This window comes from Hirundo rustica, chromosome 2 (genome assembly GCF_015227805.2).
Source record: "Hirundo rustica isolate bHirRus1 chromosome 2, bHirRus1.pri.v3, whole genome shotgun sequence".
Lineage (NCBI taxonomy): Eukaryota > Metazoa > Chordata > Aves > Passeriformes > Hirundinidae > Hirundo > Hirundo rustica.
This window is the reverse complement of record NC_053451.1, coordinates 115784537-115805936: the sequence shown is the minus strand read 5'-3', so window position 1 is coordinate 115805936 and position 21400 is coordinate 115784537. Positions and strand designations below refer to the sequence as shown.

The following is a 21400-nucleotide window of genomic DNA, read 5'->3' as shown; positions in this document are numbered from 1 at the left end:
GTGTCTGAAGAGCAGGATAAATATTTTCAGCAGGAAAATCCTGAGAAGCGTTTAATAATGGTCATAATATATTATTTATTTTCCTCTGGTGCAGAGTAACCTGAGATCATGCACTTACTTTTGACTACTGATGATGAAAGAAACAATGTTTATTTGTTTGTCAGAAGAGTGGCCTTCTTCATTTTAAGCTTCTTTAATAAACTTTTAACATTTTATGTAAAGAATTAAAATATTTAAATAGATAATTTTTACTTAAAATTCAGCTATTTTCTGAACACTTTTGCTGCCTTCAGAAGGTGTGGTGGGTCAGTCTGATAAAGCCAAGCCAATATATTTTTAATCATCATTCTTTCCACGTAATATGCAGAAATATCTTGTGTCATTCATTGCTCTGGGGCCCGAGGTAGATGCTGGTTATTTCTTTTATTTATGGAAAAATGGTGAGCAGAAGGGAATGTCTCCTGGTCATTCCTAGCTCCCTGCCTTGAGGGGCAGAGGTCTGTGAGCTTGGACAGCATCCTCAGCCTGATGTTATCTTCTTGTTCTCAGAGGTAATAATATAGTAATAAATAATAGTAATATAATAATTAAATAATCCTGCAGGCAATTCCCCCTCTGTGCCTGGCAGTTTGTGGCTTTACATCAGCATGAAAAAAGGTCCTCACCTTTGAGGACCAAATCCTGCTCGACCTCTTGGCTGTGGCTTTTATGTGAGTTCAGGAGTGTTCCCAATTACTTGAACTCAGCTGCTAACTGTTCTCAGTCAGTCACTTCTGCAGACTCAACCTCTGTATTTTTGGGGTTAAATGCTAGTGGAAGATGTCCCTGCCTGTGGCAAGGGGGTGGAAATGGGTGTTCTTTAAGTCTCCCTCCAACCCAAACCCAACCACTCTGTGGTTCTGTGAAATCCATCTCCGATGTGCCATTGGGAACAAGGTCCTCAGGCATGGCCTAAGAAACCATCCTGACACTGCGTCTTAGTTTGGAAAGACAGGTGTCTGCTCAGGAAGGCAGGAGCCTCTCTGGAAGATGTAAACCCCTTCCCTCTGAATTATTATAATTTTGAAATTAAGGGGCTCTTGGGCAAAGATATGGGAACAGGAATAACAGTTCTTCACTAGGAAAATTAAAATAAAAATGTAGTAATACAAAAAAAAACACCCCACCAAACAAAAAGAAGACACAGACAGAGTCAGAACACAGCCTGACACCCTGTTGGTCCGGGTGTTGGCAGCAGTCCAGTCAAGTCCTCCTGCAGTGACAGATGTGGTTCTGTTGGAGCAACGATCCTGTAGAAGGGTGTAGTTTTCCTTGAAGGTCCAGTGGTGGTGAGATGGGTCCAGTGTTCCTCTGGGAATCCAGTGCAAACAGGCTGTCCTGGTGTTCCCAATCCCAGATTTTATCCAGGTAGGAATGCTTGGCTCCTCCCAATGGGATGATGTAATTGTATCAGTCATGCAGTGAGCCTCGATGGCCCATTAACAGCAGATATCCCCTGGAGGGAGGATGGGTCCTGGAAGAGATAAAGAACAATGCCACACCTGGTTTTAACAGATGATAATAGAATACAAACCGCTGGTTACATCTTGCATTGCAACCTAAGACACACGGTTTCCAGGGAGATGTGTTTGTAATTTCAGGCGACCTGCACAAGATGTCCCTGTTGCTGCCTTCAGAATGTTTTGTCCCCACCTCAGTCTTCAGGGGCCTGACTATCCAGGAGCATTTAATTTGTCGCTGCTGAAGCTCTGCTGAGGAGCAGATGAGTTCAGGTTGAAATGTCAGGGATTCAGGGAACCTGCTCCTCTCCTCTTTGCAAAGCAGCTTTCCAAGTGAATGCTTTTAGTTGCTGCACAGAATTTTCCTCAGAGTAATGATTTTCTTGGTGCAAATGAGAAACTGATTTTTTCATTCACAGAACCATAGAATTGTTTAGGTTGGAAAAGAACTGCAAATCCAACCATTAGCCCCAAAAGGCGTCCCTAGGCACCACATCTGCATGTTTTTGGAACACTTCCAGGGACTGTGATTCCATCACTTCCTTGGGCAGCCTGTTCCTGTGCTTGACCACCCTCTCTGTGTAGAAATTTTTCATAAATGCAATCTAAACCTCCCCTGGTGCAACTTGAAGCCATTTCTTCTTGTCCTGATGCTTTTTACCTGGGAGAAGAGACCTACCCCCATCTCACTACACCCTCCTGTCAGGGAGTTGTGGAGTGCAATGAAATCTCCTCTGAGCTCCTTTTCTCCAGATTAAAACCCTCCCCTGCTCCCTAGGCTGCTTTGAATAAGAATATATTAATCAAATAATTAATTACTTAAAACATAAAGTAACCCTGCTGGAAAATGTGATTTAAGAAAAAGCATATGATTGCACGTAAGGCAAATCCATTTGTTTAAACAAAACCACTGTGCTAGTGAGCTTATATGTATCAGCTAAATTAAATTAGCTTTTGCTGCTGAGGCCTCAGACCATGAATTTTAAAACAATCAAAACAGTATTAGAGGCCTTTTACAAAATGAGATGCATTTTCCTATGAAAGACTGTCAAAACCAATCAGAAATACAAGTAGGACTTTAAACACACTACTGCAGTGTACATATACTAATTTTTTAAATTTTGTATAGGCTGATAAAAGAATTCAGGCAATTTGGGGGCAGTTCATCTGCAGAAGTTGAGCACTACCCCAATGTTTTCATGCATTTGGGTTAGAATTTTTTTTTTTTTTTTTTTTTTTAATTAATAGCTTTGAAAATGTAATCTAAAAGTTACTCCGCTGCTTCTTAGTAGGGAGGAGTACAGAAATCAGCAGAGCTGACAGTGTCTTAGGGTTGGTTGCATTTCAGCACACACTGTTTCTTCCAAGATGAGTTTTTGGATGCAGAAAAATATATACAATTTTTTTTTCCTTCACAACCCTAATTCATCAACGAATGCGTTCTCAGTTTAAATTAGGATTTTCAAATCTGTGCATGACGGATTTGGTCTCATAGCTCCTCTGACTCAGACTTCCTGAGGAGGTACAACCCTTCCAGGCACTTCTGAAAACACAGGGTAGATTTTCTGCAATGGAAGTTTTGCCTTATTTCAAAGTGGAAGAGGACAAAAGGGCTCCTGGTGTGTGCTGGATGTGACAGGAATGCTGCTCCTCACGGATTTGTGTGGGAGACAATGCAATGTCAATTTAAAACCTGTGACAGTGCTTGGATTATTTGCATAGAACATGAGCGCAATGAGCCAACAGTTCCATGTTTGATATTTTATTAGTAAAGAATTTTGCTACCACAGTTCTGTGTGTGTTCGCTTGTCTTTCCAGTGGTGAATGTATCAACATTTTGGGGTGTAGTCATGTCAGGGGGCTGGTTCTTTTTCCAGTAAAAATCAGTAAAATTATAGAATCATAATACAAATATCGAATAATTTAGCTTCGAAATGACATTTAAGGTCATCGAGTCCAACCTTTAACCCAGCACTGCTGAATCCAGCACTGACCCATGTCCCCAAGTGCCACATCCACACAGCTTTCAAATGCCTCCAGGGATGGGGACTCCATCACTGCCCTGGGCAGCTGTGCCAGGGTTTGAGCACCTTTCTAGGAAGAAATTTTCCCTAATAATCCAATCTAAACCTCCCCTGGCTCAACCTGACACCATTTTACCCTAACACTTGTTACCTGCAAGAAGGACCTGACCATCTCACTGCCCCTCCTTGTCAGGGACTGGTGCAGAGCCACAAGGTTCCCCCTGAGGCTCCTTTTCTCCAGGCTCAGCCCTTTCCCAGCTCCCTCAGCCTCTCCTGGGGCTCCAGCCCCTTCCCCAGCTCCCTTCCCTGCCCTGGACACGCTCCAGCCCCTCCAGGGCTCTCCTGCAGGAGCCAGAGCTGGACACAGCCCTGGAGCACAGAGGGACAATCCCTGCCCTGCTCCTGCTGGACACACAATTCCTCATCCAGCCCAGGTGCCAGGGGCCTCTTGCCCACCTGGGCACCCCTGGGCTCATGTCCAGCCCCTGTCACCAGCACCCCCAGGGCTTTCCCAGCTTTTCCAGACCCTCTGCCCAGCCTGGAGCTCCACAGGGTTGTCGTGACCCAAAGGCAGGACTCAACACTTGGTTTTGTTGAATCTGAATTTTGAAACTGTTAAATTTTCTCCCCTTCTCAAAAATGACTTAGGAAATAGTGAGGGAATTGAAAGAAAAAGATAAATTTAACTGTAGCTGATACCTTTGGGAAGAACAAGGACCAAACGGAAATGATTTCTGCCCTACTGTGTGCCTGAGGATGGCTGTCATGGGCCCTCTGGGACCTGGAAGTACAGGGCTATTCTCTTATCACTTAAAAGAGAAATGTGAAATAACTGAAAACTGTCAGATTGATTTTCGAACACAAGCAGTTATGAACTAAAAACCATAAAGAGAAAAGTTCTCTCTTACTGCCTTTATCTTTCATTTCATCTTACTTACATTTCTGATATATTTTGCCTTTTTTTTTTTTTTTTTTTTTTTTTTTTTACAGCTGGACTTTAATTCATTAGTTCATGACAGCAATACATTCCTAGAAATATCTACAAATATTGTCACAGCACTAAGATATATGCAGCACATAGGAGTTCCAGCCTGAAAAAAAGCAGACTTGGATTTGCACATTTTCTGGCTGAGCAAATAGAGATTTTTTTTTCAAAGCCCGGTAAGACAGGGGATTTGAGGATATTCTTCAAAGGAGTTCACTTAAGCACATTTTCACTGAAAAATGTAATTGGATGATTTAAATGGTTGAGAAATAATGTTTCACATATTCAAAAATGCATTATTTTTGCGAGGAAAAAGAAATAAATCCAAGTCCCTTTTTAGAATCACTCCAAGTGAACCGTGTACACAACATTCCTTGCGTTCAGCTACTGACCTAACCCGACCTCATTTAATTTATGCCTTTGGGTGCAGGGACAGAGGCCTGTAATCATCTTCCTGCTCCTCAGGAATCCCAGTTACATTTACAGCAACACAATTCCACTCCACAAAACTCCCGTGTACAGCTGGAGGCACGGAACACCGTAAATTAGTGAGGTGGTGTCATTTACACCTACCTCCAGCTCGTGGGTCTTCCAGGCAGCTCTAATCCCTACATGTTTAATTTAATTATTACTGCTGAAACAGCAGTTGTAAGTAAATGTTTGACTCGAGTACACAAAGGGACCTGAAGCTTTTACACGTCTTGGTGCTCCGAAAGGTCCAACAGGGGAATTGAAGAGCAGAGAGAGCCGAGCTGGGAGTAGGGGCAGGATGTGGTGTAGGAGGGATGCTGCTGGGTGCTGACAGGGTGGGGAGGGGGTGAAACAGCTCAGGGCGAGGGGCTGTGAGGCACCCCAGCCCATTCTGGGGATGTCAGCCCCTTATCCTGAGGCCAAGCCCTGTGGGTGGGACTCTGGGAGGTTTCCTGAGCGACACCACCTTCAGCAACTTTGCTGAGGAAAGATGCTGCGTGGGATGTGGAAGAGGAAAGGACTGGAGGCTTTATCCTTTAAAATGTCAATCTTTATTCTTGAGCCCTTTTAGCACTCACCAGTTCCCTCGGCTTTTAGGCGATCTGACGTCGTGCGCAAGTGTTTCAAAGGAAACGACCAAACAGAATCATGAAATCAGAGTGGCTGGGTTGAAAGGACCCTTTAAAGGTCATCCAGTCCAACCCCCTCTGCTGTGGGCAGCGACATTTTCAGCTCAGTCAGAGCCCTGTCCAGCCTGGCCCTGAAGTTTTCCAAGGACTGGGAGTCCACCACCTCTCTGGACAACCTGTTGTGGTTTTCCTCACACTCATTGTAAAAAAATTCTCTCTGATATCTAGTCCAAACTGACTCTCCTTCAGTTTAAAGCCATTATCCCTTGTCCTATCAGTACAAGGCCTTGTAAAAAAATCCCTCTCCAGCTCTCTTGTAGCCCCTTCAGATAATGAAAAAGTGCAATAAGGTTTCCCTGGAGATCTCTCTGAACAGTTCCAACTCTCTCAGCCTGAATATCAAAATAAAGTTCACTGCTGTTCTACAGGAGAAAGCCAAAATACAGCAGTGATTCTGCCACATGAAGAGAAATTGAATATCTCAAACCATCTCTGCCAGAGCCTTTCAGTGTCTTACTGCAAAAGGGCAGCTTTCAGTCACTGACCTGGTATCACAGACATAGTGCAGAGGAGACATTGATTTCCAAAAAAAAAAAACCCTGCCATTTCTACTTGGTGATCTTAACTCAGTGCCCAAAGGGAGCAGCAAGATGTCAGTCACAGGCATGTATTTCATGAAAATGCAAAAGGGAAACAGCTCTCCCAGTATCACAGCTACTATTCTGGTAACAATCTGCTCTCTCATCATGGCAGTGCCACTCTGGATCATCCCTGTGGGTCAGGGGATTGGGATATTCATTAATATTCTACTTTCAGAGGTGTGAGTATTAAAGTTTCTCATAGCTGGCAGCCCTTGCAAAATCATCTGGAAAATAAGAAAAGCTTGGGGGTGTTGGACAAGAGGAACTTCAGAGGTCCCTTCCAACCCCAACAGTTCTGGGTGATCCTGTGTGAAAAGGGGTTCAATTCCATAGTCCCACGGTAAATTTCATGGGAAGTCCTGTGGGATTTGGAGCCCAGGACACAGTGTCTGTGTGTGCATTCCTCTGACAAAGCTGTTCATTTGCTCATCTGATGTGCCCAGAGCTGGACCCACTGTGCTTGCTAGAGAGAGGTGTTGAGCACCAGTTTCAAAGGAGCTCTGGATAGATTTGCACTTTGTTTGAACTCCTTGAAGAATCCTGTTTTCCACGTAAGCCTCAGGAAGACTCTAAAAAGCATGACCTTAAGCAATAATGAAAAATGCAATCATGATTATGAGTGTAGAGAAAGATGTTTCCCTTTACTGGCACATTATTACACATTGAAAAGTTCTTTAGAATAAACTGAAGGATAACCAGAGCAATTAAAGCTGTTTGAACCAGAGACAAAGCATTTCTAAAGCTAAAGAAAATGTTGCCAGGGGAACTGATGTATTAAAAAATTTCCTTCTCAGATTTACACTCCCTCTGACAGCACCAAAGCTGCATCCTCTGTTATTGTGTGGTAAACTTTCTTACTTCATCTTGCCCGAACTCCATGATGAATGTCTTCATCTACCTGCCATGAATGATGACATTTTCATTTTTCCAGCTACAACTCACCGGTTCCAGTGCTGGAGAGGAGAAATGCACCTGGCAAAGGGGAAGCATGGAATGTGGTTCACAAGGAGTGCTGGCAGGAAAGGACTGGAGAACAACATTCCAGTTGTGCAGATTTATTCAGGCCAAATAAAAACTGCGAGGATATTCGTGCCAAAAAAAAGTGCTTAATCCTGTGGCCTCCTGAGTGTGAAATCTGGAAGAAGATTATGTCCAAAGCTTTCCTCATTAAGGACCCACAGGAATTCTGCAAAGAGCTGTGGCTTTGTTATAATTAGCAAGGAAAAAAATATAAATGAAAGAAAAAAATCAGATGAGTTAAAACTGGTGTTACAAGGTTTTTGAGAATTTATCCTGGCCTTGATTCATGGTAGCATAATTTCACGAATCTTTACATCAAGGCAAAGATTACCTGACTTCCTTGGAAAGACCAGTGGGAAGCAACCTGGTGGGATTGGCCTCAGCTACTTTTGTGGTCTAAACCAGAAAGTCCAGTCCAGCTCAGTCTTTCAGACTCCTCTGGAGTAAAAATGAGGAGGGAGACAATGGGGGAAAATGCATCTCCATGTTTACAAAAGTAACACAAAGAGGAAATGGCCCAGCCCTGTTATTTCCAGAGCTTTTCCTCTAAGCTCCTGATTAAGGGAAAATGTGACTACACTAACAGACTGAAAGATTTTAAAAAACTTGTTAGAGACAGAGAGGGATGTGTGTGTCTCACTTAGATTTCTACAGCTAACACCAATAAAATCTGTTTTGAATGAGAAACACCTTGCAGAGCACCAGATATTTTGAAGAACAGTAGAGGAAAGGAGGAAGAGCCTAGAAAGAGAGGAAAAAACCAGAGGTGGAGTTGAAAAAGTTATGGCTCAGCATCTCTTTGGCCTGATTTGCTACTGGAGAGCAGCATCCCATAGGCAGCAAGATAGAGACAACTAATTCAGTCCCACGGGAAGCTTTTCTCCTGCTTTTGTCTTTTCTAGGCTTTTCAGTTCCCTTCCTCTTCATGAGAGAAAACATTTATTTCTTTGATAGGGAGCCATTTCTCAAAATCCCTGTAATGGTCAAACCTCCTTTCAAGCCCATTTTCATCCAGAAGTGAAGAATCTTATTCCTGTTTCTAGCACCAACCTTGAATCAGCTTTAATCAGTAAGTGGCTTTTCTCTGCCGTTTTAATGCTCACACAGACTGATCATATTTTCTTTGAGTCAGCTAAATAATCCAAAATACACCATGGAACTGCGGGGCCTGGTGATTTGACAGATGAAGGTGTCTAAATGCTGTTTATTTTCTATCACAGAATCATAGAATGGTTTGGGTTTGAAGGGACCTTAAAGATCATCCAGTTCCAACTCCTCTGCCATGGCAGGGACACATTCCACTGTCCCAGGCTGCTCCAAGCCCCAATGTCCAACCTGGCCTTGGGGATCCAGGGGCAGCCACAGCTTCCCTGGGAAACCCTGTGCCCAGGGCCTCAACACCCTGCCAGGGACAAATTTTTTCCTGATATCCAATCCAAACCAACTCTATGTCAGTTTGAATCCAATCCCATTGTGACAATTTGTCCCATTCTCCTGCAGGGGAAACAGAGATTCCACTTGTGGCCCCGATGGCAGTGACAGAAGGTTTCACCGAGCGAATCCCAGCCAGTCCATTTCCCTCGGAGCTCCTTGCGTGGGATTGCACAGCAAGCTGTGCAGACATATGATCCAGCCTCACACACCCCAGAACAAAAAATGGGTTAGGAGCTCACAGTGTAGACACCATCCAGAAATGGGTTTGGAAGGGTTGGAGGGGGAGAAAAAAGGGCAAAAATCCTCCTACTCACCAGCAGAAGAAAAAGGAAGAAAATTGGAAGGAAGTGTCTAGGGGAAGAGGAGTGGGAGGTAGGACTCTGCCTGGTGTGCAGGCTGGTGATTCACAAAGTGACCAAGATGCTTTTCCATTTAAATCAGCCTGGCAAACTTAGGACCTGGTCTTTCAAACATCATGAGCATGGGTAACCTCGTGCATTCACAGTGGGGACTGAGGCACTTCACCACCTCTTACCCCACTCCATCCTAACCCAGGGTTTTACCCATCCCAACACCATGGTTCACTAGGACAGCCAAAGGAAGGAAGGCACCGATGAGGGCAGTAACTAATAATTAATAAATAAAATGTCAATGCACATGCTGGTCTTTTTCAACACAACTGATTTTGTCCTTTCTACACTGAGGGGAGGGGCATGAACCTCAGAGCAGCTCAAGCCTACCTGAGGAGCAATTAGAGATAACGACAGAGCCAATCTCTTCTCAGCAGTGCCAAACGAGAGCTCTGTAAAAGTTTTAATAGCAGCAATTATCCTTTCCAAAGCATTTTATGAAGTGTTATCTTGATTAATTCGAGCTGAAAATTCATTTTTAACCTTCTGTGTATCTCCTGCTTGGGCAGCCGGAGATGGAATGTGCTCCTTAGACGTTATTTATCCCTTTTCTTGCTCTAGCTTTGTTCAGTTACACCTGTATGGAAGGCACCTCAAGAATACTGTTATTTAAGTCAGTGGAACAAGAGGGTGAGATTTTAGATTTTAAAAAAGAAGGTTTGTGAAGTCAAGGAAATAATAACAAAAAATTGTAACTAATCAAAAAAAAACTTCTTCCTGCAGCTTTCATGGCTGTTTCTTTTAACAAGTCGAAATTGTTAAGAAACAAGAGCGAAAATTTTTTCTAATAAAGCAAAGTTTTTAAAATTTATTTTCAGAAATTTCTCATGATTCCTCAAATGGAATGGTTCATTTCCCTTTGCTGAACTGAACCTTTCCATTTCGAGTCACTGTGGCATTAATTTCTACTCGCTACTGTTACAGTGCTTAGTAGGAAATACAGTTCAGGGAAGTTTTACATCCCTTTTTTATGATTTAAGCTTCCTGGCAGATGGAATCGTCATAAAAAAATCTCCTGATGAGTCACATCGGTTCAACTCACTGACCAACAATGGCATAAAATGCAGGATGCAGTTCTTGGAGGAAGACAAAGGCTGTAAGAACATCTCAGGAGGCAGCAGGGAGAACACATAACCCCCTCAGTCTCCTGAGGCCATAGGAGGAATTTCTTCACAGGAAGGGTGATTAAACACTGGAAAGCACTCCCAGGGGAGATGGAGTTACTGTCCCTGGAAGAATTTAATGAAAGACTGGACGTGGCACTCAGTGCTCTGGTCTGGTTGACAGGGTGATGTTTGGTCAAAGGTTGTACTTGATGATCTCAAAGGTCTTTTCCAACCTGATTGATTCTGTGACTCTGTGATGCTCCCCGGTGAAGCCACGGCCTGATCCATCCCTGCCCTTGTTCTTGGATGGGCACCTTGGTTTCACATGCCAAAAATTTACCTGAAAATTTTTACACCACAACTCTTACAAAGCCTTGCCTCCAGCCCTGCCCCATCTCCTTCAGCTGCAAACTGGGCCCTCTGGATGCTCCCTGGCCCTGCTTCAGCTCCTTGCCCTGTCGAGGGCTGATGGTGGCCCTCGGCACCCCCAGCTGTGGGTGACAGTGACCACTGGCAGGGGCATGGCTGGCACAGGCACTGCTGCTCTCTGCCATGCTGCCTGAGGCACTGTAACAGCGGGATGTGCTCCAGCCTCATCACACTCACCTGTATCATTGTAACAGGGGACATCAGTGCCAGGCACCACCACACTCACCTGTGTCATTGTGATAGAGGATACCAGTGCCAGGCACCACCACACTCACCTGTGTCATTGTAATACGGGGAAATTGGCATCATCACACCCACTTGTGCCATTGTAACATGAGACATTGGTGCCAGGCACTTCACACTCACCTGTGTCATTGTAACAGGGGACATCAGTGCCAGGCACCACCACACTCACCTGTGTCATTGTAAGAGGGGAAATTGGCATCATCACACTCACCTATGTCAGTATAACAGGGGATGTCCATTCCAGGTACCATGACACTCACCTGTGCCATTATAACAGGGGACATCAGTGCCAGGCACTGTTCATTCACCTGTGTCATTGTAAGAGGAGAAATTGGCATCATCACACTCATGTGTGCCATTGTAACAGGAGACACTGGTGCAAGGCACATCACCTGTGTCAGTGTAACACTTGCATCACTATAATGGGGGAATCGGCACCATCCCACTCACCTGTGTCACTGTAACAGGGGAAACTGGCACCATGGCGCGCACCTGTGTCGCTGTAACGGGGGACACCCGACACCACAGCGCTCACCTGGCGCTGGCACACCCGGCCGTGCCCGTGTCCCACCCCGCACTCCTCCGGGGATGAGGCACGGGCAGCGCCGCGGCTGCTGGCCTGGGGCCTGAGGCGATGTGGAGCCGGGCCGGGGGCGATTTAAAGCTGGACTCCGGCGATGTGGAGCCGGGCTGAGGCGATGTGGAGCCGGGCTCCGGCCATGTGAGGCCGGCCTGGGGCGGTGTGAAGTTTGCTCCGTGTGTCACCGGCCGTGCCTCACTTCCTCCCGGGCCGGTTAAACATTGACCGGCGACAGGGCGGAGGAAGGCAGAGGCCATCCCTGCGTGTCACGGGACAGTGCCAGGCACGGCTCTGCGGCTGAGGGACCGCTCGGAGCAGCCTCCCTTCCCTCAGGGACAGCGTCCCCAACGCCCGAGGGACGTTTCCGTGGGGCAGCAGGTGAGGGCTGGCCCAGGATCCTGGCTGGGATCGCCTCCAGCCTCCTGCGTGGGCAGCGTGAGCCGGACCTGTCGTCAGAGGGAAAGCGGTGGGAGACAGCACCAGGGATGTGATCCAGGTAAAGCCCTTGATTTGCTTCCCGGCAGACGGAGCCAGGGGCTGAGAGATAATTTAACCCTTTTCCCTGCTCCTGCCTCAGCAGGGAGCCTGCCCTGGGCTGCCAGGAGTGTTTTGTGGCTCTATCTCCTATTCTTCCTGGCATTTGGGGTTGGTGCCTGTTGTGGGGTGCACAAAGCATCCGAGCCCCTCTCTGGGTGCAGCTGCCACTCCTCTGGGACGATATTATTATTATTGTTGTTATTGTTATTATCCCCTACCTGCGTCGTGGATGAGGGAGGGAGCAGGCTCAGAGCAGCACTGGCAACCCGAATCACCACAGCAGAGAGGGGAAAAGCAGCCCCGAACAAACCCAGGCATTTAATTCATTGTCAGCCAAAATGTCTTGTTTCTGATAATATTTTCCATTTTGAGACAAAGTAAAATAAAATATTATAGATCCCTCCCTTTCCTGTCTTGCTCTACTTCACCCCAAGCTGTTTTTACTGATTTTTGTCCTGAATTTGGCACAATATTTTCGCCAGTTTATTCTTTCCCGTGTAAAACTTTGCCCGGCTCAGATTGCTTTGGTTGCAGCTGGGTTTGTCAGTGGAGATATGAAGGCTGCTGTGCTGGCTTGAAATCCTCCTTTGGTGTCACAGCTTCCTGGAAAAAGGCCCAGCCCTGTGTTTTGGATTTGTTTCCTGGTGCTTTACTCGGGCTGTTTCACTTCGTGTGACAGATGACGCCAGCTCCTGTAGTCCTGACTGGTTTGTGTGTGTGCCGGGAGCTGTCACAGTGACAGAGCAAAGGAAAATCCCTCCAGGCTGTGCACAGCGACCTTCCCTCCCCACCTGCCTGCTGGGGACCCCTCCGCACATAAAATGTGGAGCTAAAAAGACCCCAAACCTTTCAAAATCCACTAGGGAAAAACCCAAACCGGCCTTTGAACGAGCAGGTGAAGAAATCAGCCCACAGGTTTGGCTTGATAAGTTGACAGGGCTGTCCTGTAGGTTCCCAAGGTAAACTGAAAGCTTGAAAAATGTGAAAGTGGGGATCAAAATTCCAGGTGAGCCTGCCGGATTCCAGGCAAGGAACGGAGCTCCGGTACCTCCTGGTGCTGCAGCTGGGCAGCAAACCCAGGGTGTCTCTGCTGACACTTAATGTTGATGTGCAGTGTTTATGCACAGCGCTGCCACAAAGAGCACCTCTGGAGTCAGAAACGCTTTCCTGACAAGAAATTTGGTGTGGCCACAAAACCACATCCTCTGGTCATGTCCCCTTCACCAAGGCAAGCTGCACTCGCCCAGATGAGGAATTTGTAAACCAAGTGCAGTCAAAGCCTCTCCCACATATTTTGAGGGGGAGGAGGATAATAGCTCACAAGTGAATCACAAACACTGAAAAAGCAGAAAATAGGGAAGTAAGTGTCTCACACCCAGGCTCTGTGTATTATTTCTGATCACAGTGGTGAGCTGCTGGTGGTTCATTGTGGGATATGGGAGGCACTCTCAGGTTCTGAGGAATAACTCTGGAGACTTTTTTTTTTTTTTTTCCCCCACTATCAGCCTTTCTGAGGGCTCAGTCTGGAGAGCTGGGAGGAGGTTTGATGTTTCTCATCCTCACAAGTGCAGCAGCTCAGAGAATTATTTTTCCCATTTGCTCACAAGTAACTTTAATGATGCAGCTGGAGCTGCCCTGTCTGTCTCTCAGTGCTGAAGTAGGAGTGTTGTAACAGCCAGGAGGGACTGAGGAATGTCAGATCTGCAGGAGGAGGTTTCTCTGCTGAAAAAAAAAGTTCCTCTGTGTCTTTTGAAATGGTTGGTTGAGGAAAGTTTCTGCTCTGCTTCCAAACCCTCCCTCATTTAATCTTTTCCCCTTGCTGGTGATACAGGTCACACAGAGTCACCCTTGTCACAGGACCCAAAGCAGCGGCTCATTCCCGAGTTTCTCCATCAGTTCTGTCCTTCAGCTTCTCCTCAAGCATGCAGTGACCACTGGTGGCTTCCTGCCTCAGGGACCAGGAGAGAATGCTCCAATGGAGAGCTTCCAGAAATCCATTTTGCTTCCCCTCATCCTGACTGCCTCGCTGCCAGGTGGGACACATTCATAACCCTGAGATGAGCCACCATGGATAAAATAAGGGAATCATTTTATTGTGGTGAAAATGGCCTTTGCTGATGGGTTCAGCCTGAGCAGGCAGTCACAGGGTGGGATTATTTGAACTGTTTGAAAGGGGGATGTTTTGCATTTCAAGCCTGTGTGATCTGATGATTTAAAGTGTGCTTAAGTGTGGAGATGGGAAGGCCATCCTCATTCAGTTTCACCCTCTCCTTGTTCTTCTCTTCCTCCTGTTTGAGACAGCTTTTGAGGGTGCATCTGTTGAAAACTCAGTAGCAGCAGCTGGGCTTTACTTCCAGAAGTAAATGCAAGTTATCATGCTGCTGGTTTATCACCAATTCACACTTCACATGCCTGAATCTCAAATTCATATTAAAAGTGTCTTGGTGGCAAAGCTTTAGAGGAAAAGTGAATATTAAGTGAATAGTTGAGTAGTGGAGACAAGGGCTGATTATTATTTTTTTCTTTAATTATAGTCTAGCTGGAGTTTTAACAGGCTCTGACAGGAATGGGCTGCAGTGGGATGAGGAGAAAGGTATTGTCATGGATTAGTAGTGAAAGGAAACACAATGCAGGAATAAACACTGAGTTTTCTGAGCAGTGGAGCTGCACAGGGATGTGTGGTACTCAACAAGCTCCTAAACAACCTGGTGAAGAGGAGGGAACTGTGAGGTGGCAGACTTTGCAAGCGGTGCAGAATTACTTAGGGCAGCCAAATCCAAAAAGAGACTAGGAGGATCTGTCAGAAAATGTCATGATGAGTAATAAAGGCAGAGAAAGCATTCAATGCAAAGCATCTCTTAAATGCATTGTATAGTGAGGAAAAGAATAGATGTCTTGGAAACAGAGTAAATTGCTGAAAAAGAGACAAAATGTCACTATTTAATGTCTTCAACAAGGCAGATAAAATGAGACCTGGCATGATGTAAATCCACAGAAGGGCGTCATCTCAGATGTTGGCTGTTTGGTTAACCCTTCCATTACAAACAGGAAGGGTTTTGGTTTAGGTTTGAGAAAGGTACAAAGTGGGACGAAGCTGTTCAAAGGTAGAGAATCAAAGATTCACAGGAGGATTTGGGTTGGAAAGGACCTTAAAAATCTTCCAGTTCCAACCTCCTTGCCCTGGGCACTCAATGCTCCATCCAGCCCTGAACACTTCCAGGGGTGGGGTGTCCAAATTTCAGCTTGCCTTGGAGGGAAGGATGAAAGGGCTTCATTGGACTTGGATATTTTCCTGCTTGTGAAAAAAGAATCAATAGTAAAAAGGTATGAAAATAATTAATTATGTGGAAGCGAATGGTGAAATGATTATTCACAATTTCTCATAACAAAAAGAATTTGTGACAACCACTAAAAGTATCAGAAGATTTAAGGCTAACCAAAGCCTGTTCTTTTCTCAGAGCATGTAATTAAATAGTAAAGCTCATGGTCATTGGGCATGGGGGATATCAAAGCTGAAAAAAACCTAGAAACAAATATCCTAAAGGGTAGATCCATAGGTGCAGAAGCAATTTTTGGCTCAGGAAGTCCCTGGTTCTCTTCTTTTTGGGCTCTGGGAAGTTCTGCCAGGGTCTGCTGTCAAACAGTGAGTGAGAGGAGAGAAGACACGTCTGGGGGCTGTGGAGAGGTTTGTGCAGGTGGGAGGAAATAAGTGTTGCTGAGCATCAGGAGTCTGGTATTGCTTGACAGAAACATCGTGTAAGCATTTAAAAATGCTTGTTAACATAAGTGAACAAGCCAGTCCCTCGCTGCAGGCTTTGACAGGCTCTAACCTACTTCGGTTTTCAAAAAGCTCAGCTGCAGGGCTGTTGGGTTTTGAAACAAACTTGAGCTGTTTAGTTATTTATTTATTGTTGGGTATTTAACAGTTCATAGCAGAGCAGTGGGCCAGTGGTGAGGAGGGGGAGGTAGAAGGCAAGGTGGGGTGAACAGGAGACTGAAGAAAAAGTGGAGAGGAAAAGGAATTTCAAAGAGACTGGAAGGAAGAAGATGTAGAAATTCAAGCACAAAGAGCAGAGAGGCAAGGGAGGAAGACTGATATTAGATGCAAAAATTGAAGGAAGAAAAGCAGTGTTTGTGAAAGGCAATATGGGCTTGGAGGGGGAGATTATTTTGAAATACGATAATGAGGCTGAAAAAAAAAATAGGAATCATTATGGCAAAAGGATAAGCCCATCCTGTCCTTCTCTACACTGCATCCAAATAGGTCACTTACAAAAGAGCAAAGACAGAGCCAGCAGAGGACAGGAGGCAAGGAAGAGAAGGCAGCCACGTCTCAATGCCCTTGTTGTTGAAAACTCCAGCGTGGAAGAGTGGTCCTTTGGAGTTCATTCAAGCGTGGAGGAAAAAACCTTGTTGATGAAGGGCAAGGGCGGTTCTTTGGCAAACGAGGTTCCCTCAGTGCAGGCATCATCCTGCACAAGAGGCATTTGCATTTCTTCACAACCTGCAGTGGTATAATGGTGAATTTGTGTGGCAGAGGAGGGAAAACACCAGCTCACAGAGGAGTTGGTTTGTACTCTGCGTGCTGCTGCGAGGCGCTGAGCAGCTGGGACACCAGAAGCATTTGATTTAAGCAAATTTTCACTCTTGGTGGCTGCTCTGTGAACATTTAGTGAGGTGCCTCAAAGAAGGTGTCCTCACTCAGCTGTTTTGCAAAAGCCAAGGGGTGATCAGAGAGCCAGCCCAGCATTTCCCTGCTGCAAGGATGGTGTTTGCCTGGGTGGGATATCTCCCTGCTGGTGAGTGGGGAAGCAGATGTTAAAACAGCTGTTAAGAGCTGAACACGTAATTCCTGTAAAGTGCAATGAAAATCTAGCCCGAGGCCTTAATTTGTTTAAAAGCGACCATCTGCAAGGTATTTTTGATGCAGGATGCAAATTAAACCAGCACTAACATTTTTCTCCCTGGTACATGAGGTAAAGTCCAGCAAAAGGACTCCCAGCACTGGCTTCAGGCACTGGTAGCTGGGTTTAAATCCCATTTGTGCCATGAATGTCCTCAGTGACCTCACACAGGTGACTTTATCAGTGTTTGTGCACGGGCTGGACAATGGAACAATCAGTTCAGGACTCCACGTGCAGAACAAACAATAAAAGCAAGAAGATAAAGAGGCAAAGATAAAACCACCAAAACCATTCAGGCAACAGGTGGAGAAAGCTGATGAAACTCCTTTATTGGTTGTGTTGGGGCTGAGGTGTAAATGGAGGAGAGGTTATGTCCCACTCCTCAGTCCTTCTGCCTCCCAAAGGATCCCCATACAGGGCTCAGGGAACCTTTCCTATGGAGCAGCAATCAGGCAAAAGACCATTAATTACTCCAGCAGACATGGTTGGTGGAAGAAGATGTAGATCCTACCTTACCTATGGACTGATAAAAATAATTATCATAGATGAATGATTAACTCATACCTACTTGCCTATACTGCCCTGAATGTCTGAAGAAAGCAAAAGCAACATACCCAATTATTTTTAGAGCCAATGATCACTGATTATTCCTGCTTAGGGATAAATTTCAAAGATTAATTAACAGCAAGCATTGTCCTGAAAGTTGCATCATTTGTTCAGAGCCTTGGCAGACCACAGCTCCTTGAAAAAGTAAAGTGTTTGTACAGGCATGGAAATAAATTCCAAGTGCACAGAGAACAGTTTGCATTAAGAGGGGCAGAGTGGGTAAATTTTAATTTGAACAGAAATATGATTTACTTAATCTTATCTGGCTTTATTAATTATCAGAGTAGGTGAAGTTTGCTTTTCATTTAATGTTTTGTTGCTCACACATAGATACACTTTGCAGACCAAGGTGCATGACAGAGGTAACATAACCCAGGGAGGTGGAAAATTTTTGTGGAAGGTTTTTGTAAACATGGGAGGGCTCAGAGTCAGCCATACACAGAACCAGGGACAGCAAGGTTTGCACAGTCCTGTAAAACAAAGAGGTCTGTAAACGCTTGCAGTGGGTGGGAGGAAAGAGAGGAGCTATTTATATTAAAGAACAATTCGTGGCACCAACCTGGTTGGATATACAGTGTGTAAATGTGGGCTGGGAACTGAAAAAGGGTCTGGACAATGGAGCAGTGAGATTCCAGACCCTCCGTCCTGGGTGCAATGCACTGAGGCACTGGTTGCAATGTCATCACTGAGATTGGGCTCTGGTTCCATTTATACAACCATCAAACACCCCTGCTGTGTGAAAAATACAGCCTGTCCTTCTCTCACATCAGCTGCTGACTGAACAAGAAAAGGGCTTTTTTCAATAATTCATAGCTAGTCCAATAATGAATAAACTACTCTAAAAAAACCTGGTGTGAACCAAATTCTAAAAAATTACTCCATTGTCCTGAATACTCTTAGCAAGGGAGTGATGTCCATTTGAGACTTCCTTTCTCTTGGAACATAATTGAACACACTCTCAGGCCAAATTTGTGAGCACAGGGTTTTAATTAGACTGCCATGGACTGCAGAGTGTAATTGCTAATTGTCATCGTGCAGAGCTCTGCTGGAACCATTGGGGCACCACTGGCAGTCCTGGTGCTCCCTCAGCAGGAATGTTCCCCTGCTGAGGCAGATCTCCCTGGCAGGACTGTTGGGTCTGCAGGGAGTGGACTCAAAATATTCCTGGATGAAGAATCGCTGTGCAACTGGTGGAGCTGGCAATGGGAGGCCCTGGGTCTGTGAGGAGGAAAGGAAAACAGAATGACTTTGTTAGGAGCTTTCAGCTCTGAAAAATATTAGCCAAAAATTCACGCTACCTTTTAAGGAGTTAAAACTAATGAGTTACAGCACCTCAGCCTGAGGAAGGCTTTAGAAGAAATACATCACAATGTATGTGATGAATGATTGAGGAATAGGGGAAGGAGCACTGAAGGATAAATGATGGGGCTGCAAAAAAGTCAGTGGCAATTCAATATATGGAAAAGGGACTGGTTACACACTCCTTTAATGATTTAAAGTATAGGCAACTCATGTATTTTCCTATTTAAAAGTTGATTTTTTTTTTTTTTTTTTTTTTTTTGTCAGCAGGATGGTAGTCAGCTGAAGGGAAACCAGTGATTTTGGAGTGGGAGAAAGAGAGGCAAAATAATTAAAGGCATTTTTAAAGAAAACCACCAAATCTAAGCAGGATCTGAAAGATTACATTGCACACCTCCATCTCTGAACCGGTTAAGATGTTTTACACTATCTGTTGGTGCTGTATATATATTTATGGACTGATTTTGGTCCTCTCACAGGTCTGGGCTTTTGTTACTCCATCACCAAAGGCCCTGAGAATGCCACAGTCCTGGCTGGCTCCCAGGCCCGCTTCAACTGCACGGTGTCTGCAGGATGGAAAGTCCTCATCTGGCTCTCCAAGGGCAGTCCTGTCCTCACTGTCCTCAGCTCCCAGGGCTCTGTGGAAACCACAGAGCGCTTCACCTCCCAGAACTACACCAGTGGGGATGAGTTTACCTCGGAGCTGATCATCCACAACACCCAGATGAGTGACTCTGGCAGGATTGAGTGCAGCATCCAGCAACCCAGCGAGAACAACTTTGCCTTTCTCTCTGTGCAAGGTGTGTATAGCCACCAGCCAAAAGGTGTTTTATTGTGCTGCACTTAAGGGAATCCTCTGAGGAATTGCTCAAATTACCCTGGGAAGGAGTACATGCTCTCATTTACCATCCTTTGCCTCCTGTCCTCCTCATCCTAATTTTGCTGTCCGAGCAGGTTTTAGAGTCACGTTCAGAGTGCCAATAACAAAGGTTAAAACTCCCCCTGTTTTTTTCCTGTTCCATCTCTTATTCCTTATCACTCCGCAGCCAGGAAAGCAGGATTTCACCACCAGGCTCTATCCATTTGTCAAGGAGGGGCTTTGGTGCAGTGATGACACCTCATCACCTATCTGTAAACCTCTTCTTTATATGACCTGAGCATATTTAAAACTCTAGAGAGAAACACTTTTATTTCATTTTGTTGTCCTCCAGCTGGATATGTGTGAGGATGGCTGAAAAAGTGCAATTTCCTGCTTTTTATTGGAAAGGTACTGGAAGTTGAGACTTGTGCTTTAGACATAGTGGGTAATGGGCCCATGTAGTTGAAATATCTGCATGTTTCCATGATACCTATGGTAGATCTGTATTAATAATTGTTTTCCATCTCATATCTCAAGGCATAGCTATTCCTGGGTAGTGAGATAAGATTTAAAAGCAATCCAGCAGGAAAGCAATGCAGCGAAACATTCTGAAGGAACAAAAACATCTTTTCCCTCCCACAGTTAATGGATCTTTACTCATCAAAAATAGCACCTTAACAGTAAGAGAGAACCAAACAATTGAGATTGTTTGCGAAGCCTTAGGATGGGCCCCGGCTCCAGACATTACCTGGATGACAAATGACTCTCTGATTGATAAGTCGAGCTATGTTACCCAGCAAAGTCCAGGATCTCACGGCCTCCACAATGCCCTGAGCACCTTAACTCTGACTCCGACGGACACTGAGGTTTTAACTTGTTTAGCTGACATAGAAGCACTCCCCAGCCCTCAGAATGCAACTGTAACTCTTATTTTTGACAAGTCTGCCACGGGTAAGTGGATATTTGTTGTGCTTTTCCCGTACTGTACCGCCTGTACCCAGAGCCGTGCATTTTGTTCTGGTTCGTTTTGCTTTAAAAAGTCGTTCGCTTGCAAATCAAATCCTCTGGGGTGTGGAATTCAGAGCCAGGAGTCACAACATGGTGTATGGGTAGAGTTAAATGTATTTTTACCAGTCTAATGAACCATGATGCCCAAGGTAGGACTGAGCAAGACAAAGCCTCTGACAAATATCTGCCTCTGACTCCTGTGGATTCGCTGCTAGGAAAACCAGCCTTTGCTCCTTGACCAAGAAAACACCCAAGGAATTTATATCTTAAATATCCTTGATCAGACCATGCCTGGCATATTAACTTAATTTCTTATCAAAGAAAGCCAAACCCTCTTGTGAAATTGTTCTCCATAATATCCAATACCAGTTTTACCCCTGAGTTGGAAAAAAGAAAACCCTCCCAGTTTCTCCACACAACCAAGAATAAATTGTGTATTAATATATATGGAATTTTTTGGGCAGTGCTTCCGTTTGCTTTTTGCTGGCTTTGACTTAAGGAAATTCAAAGTTGCTGTAATCCAAGCCTGGATGACTGCAAGTCTCTCCAGATCAGTTAGCAAGGCCTTTGATAACTCTAAATATTTTTGCTAAGTTTGTAATCATGCTGACGGCTTCTCTTGATGAACTGATGCTTCTTTTGCAATGGGTGAACAAGCCAGACACAAAATATCCTTACAGGGTATCAATGAGGGGTTTGGTACAGACAACTGA

General features: G+C 45.0%; 1 protein-coding gene across 2 annotated transcripts in view; it reads left to right on the top strand.

Moving 5' to 3' along the window:
- The first annotated feature begins 11509 nt into the window (after positions 1-11509).
- Positions 11510-21400, top strand: part of IGSF5 (immunoglobulin superfamily member 5) — a 31655-nt gene continuing 21764 nt past the window's right edge. For both annotated transcript variants that reach the window (XM_040056527.2, XM_040056526.2), the window contains exons 1-4: positions 11510-11970; positions 13843-14044; positions 19300-19620; positions 20322-20630. In XM_040056527.2, coding sequence (XP_039912461.1) covers positions 13987-14044; positions 19300-19620; positions 20322-20630 — 688 coding nt within the window. In that variant the 5' untranslated portion in view covers positions 11510-11970; positions 13843-13986. The remainder of the gene's footprint in view (positions 11971-13842; positions 14045-19299; positions 19621-20321; positions 20631-21400) is intronic.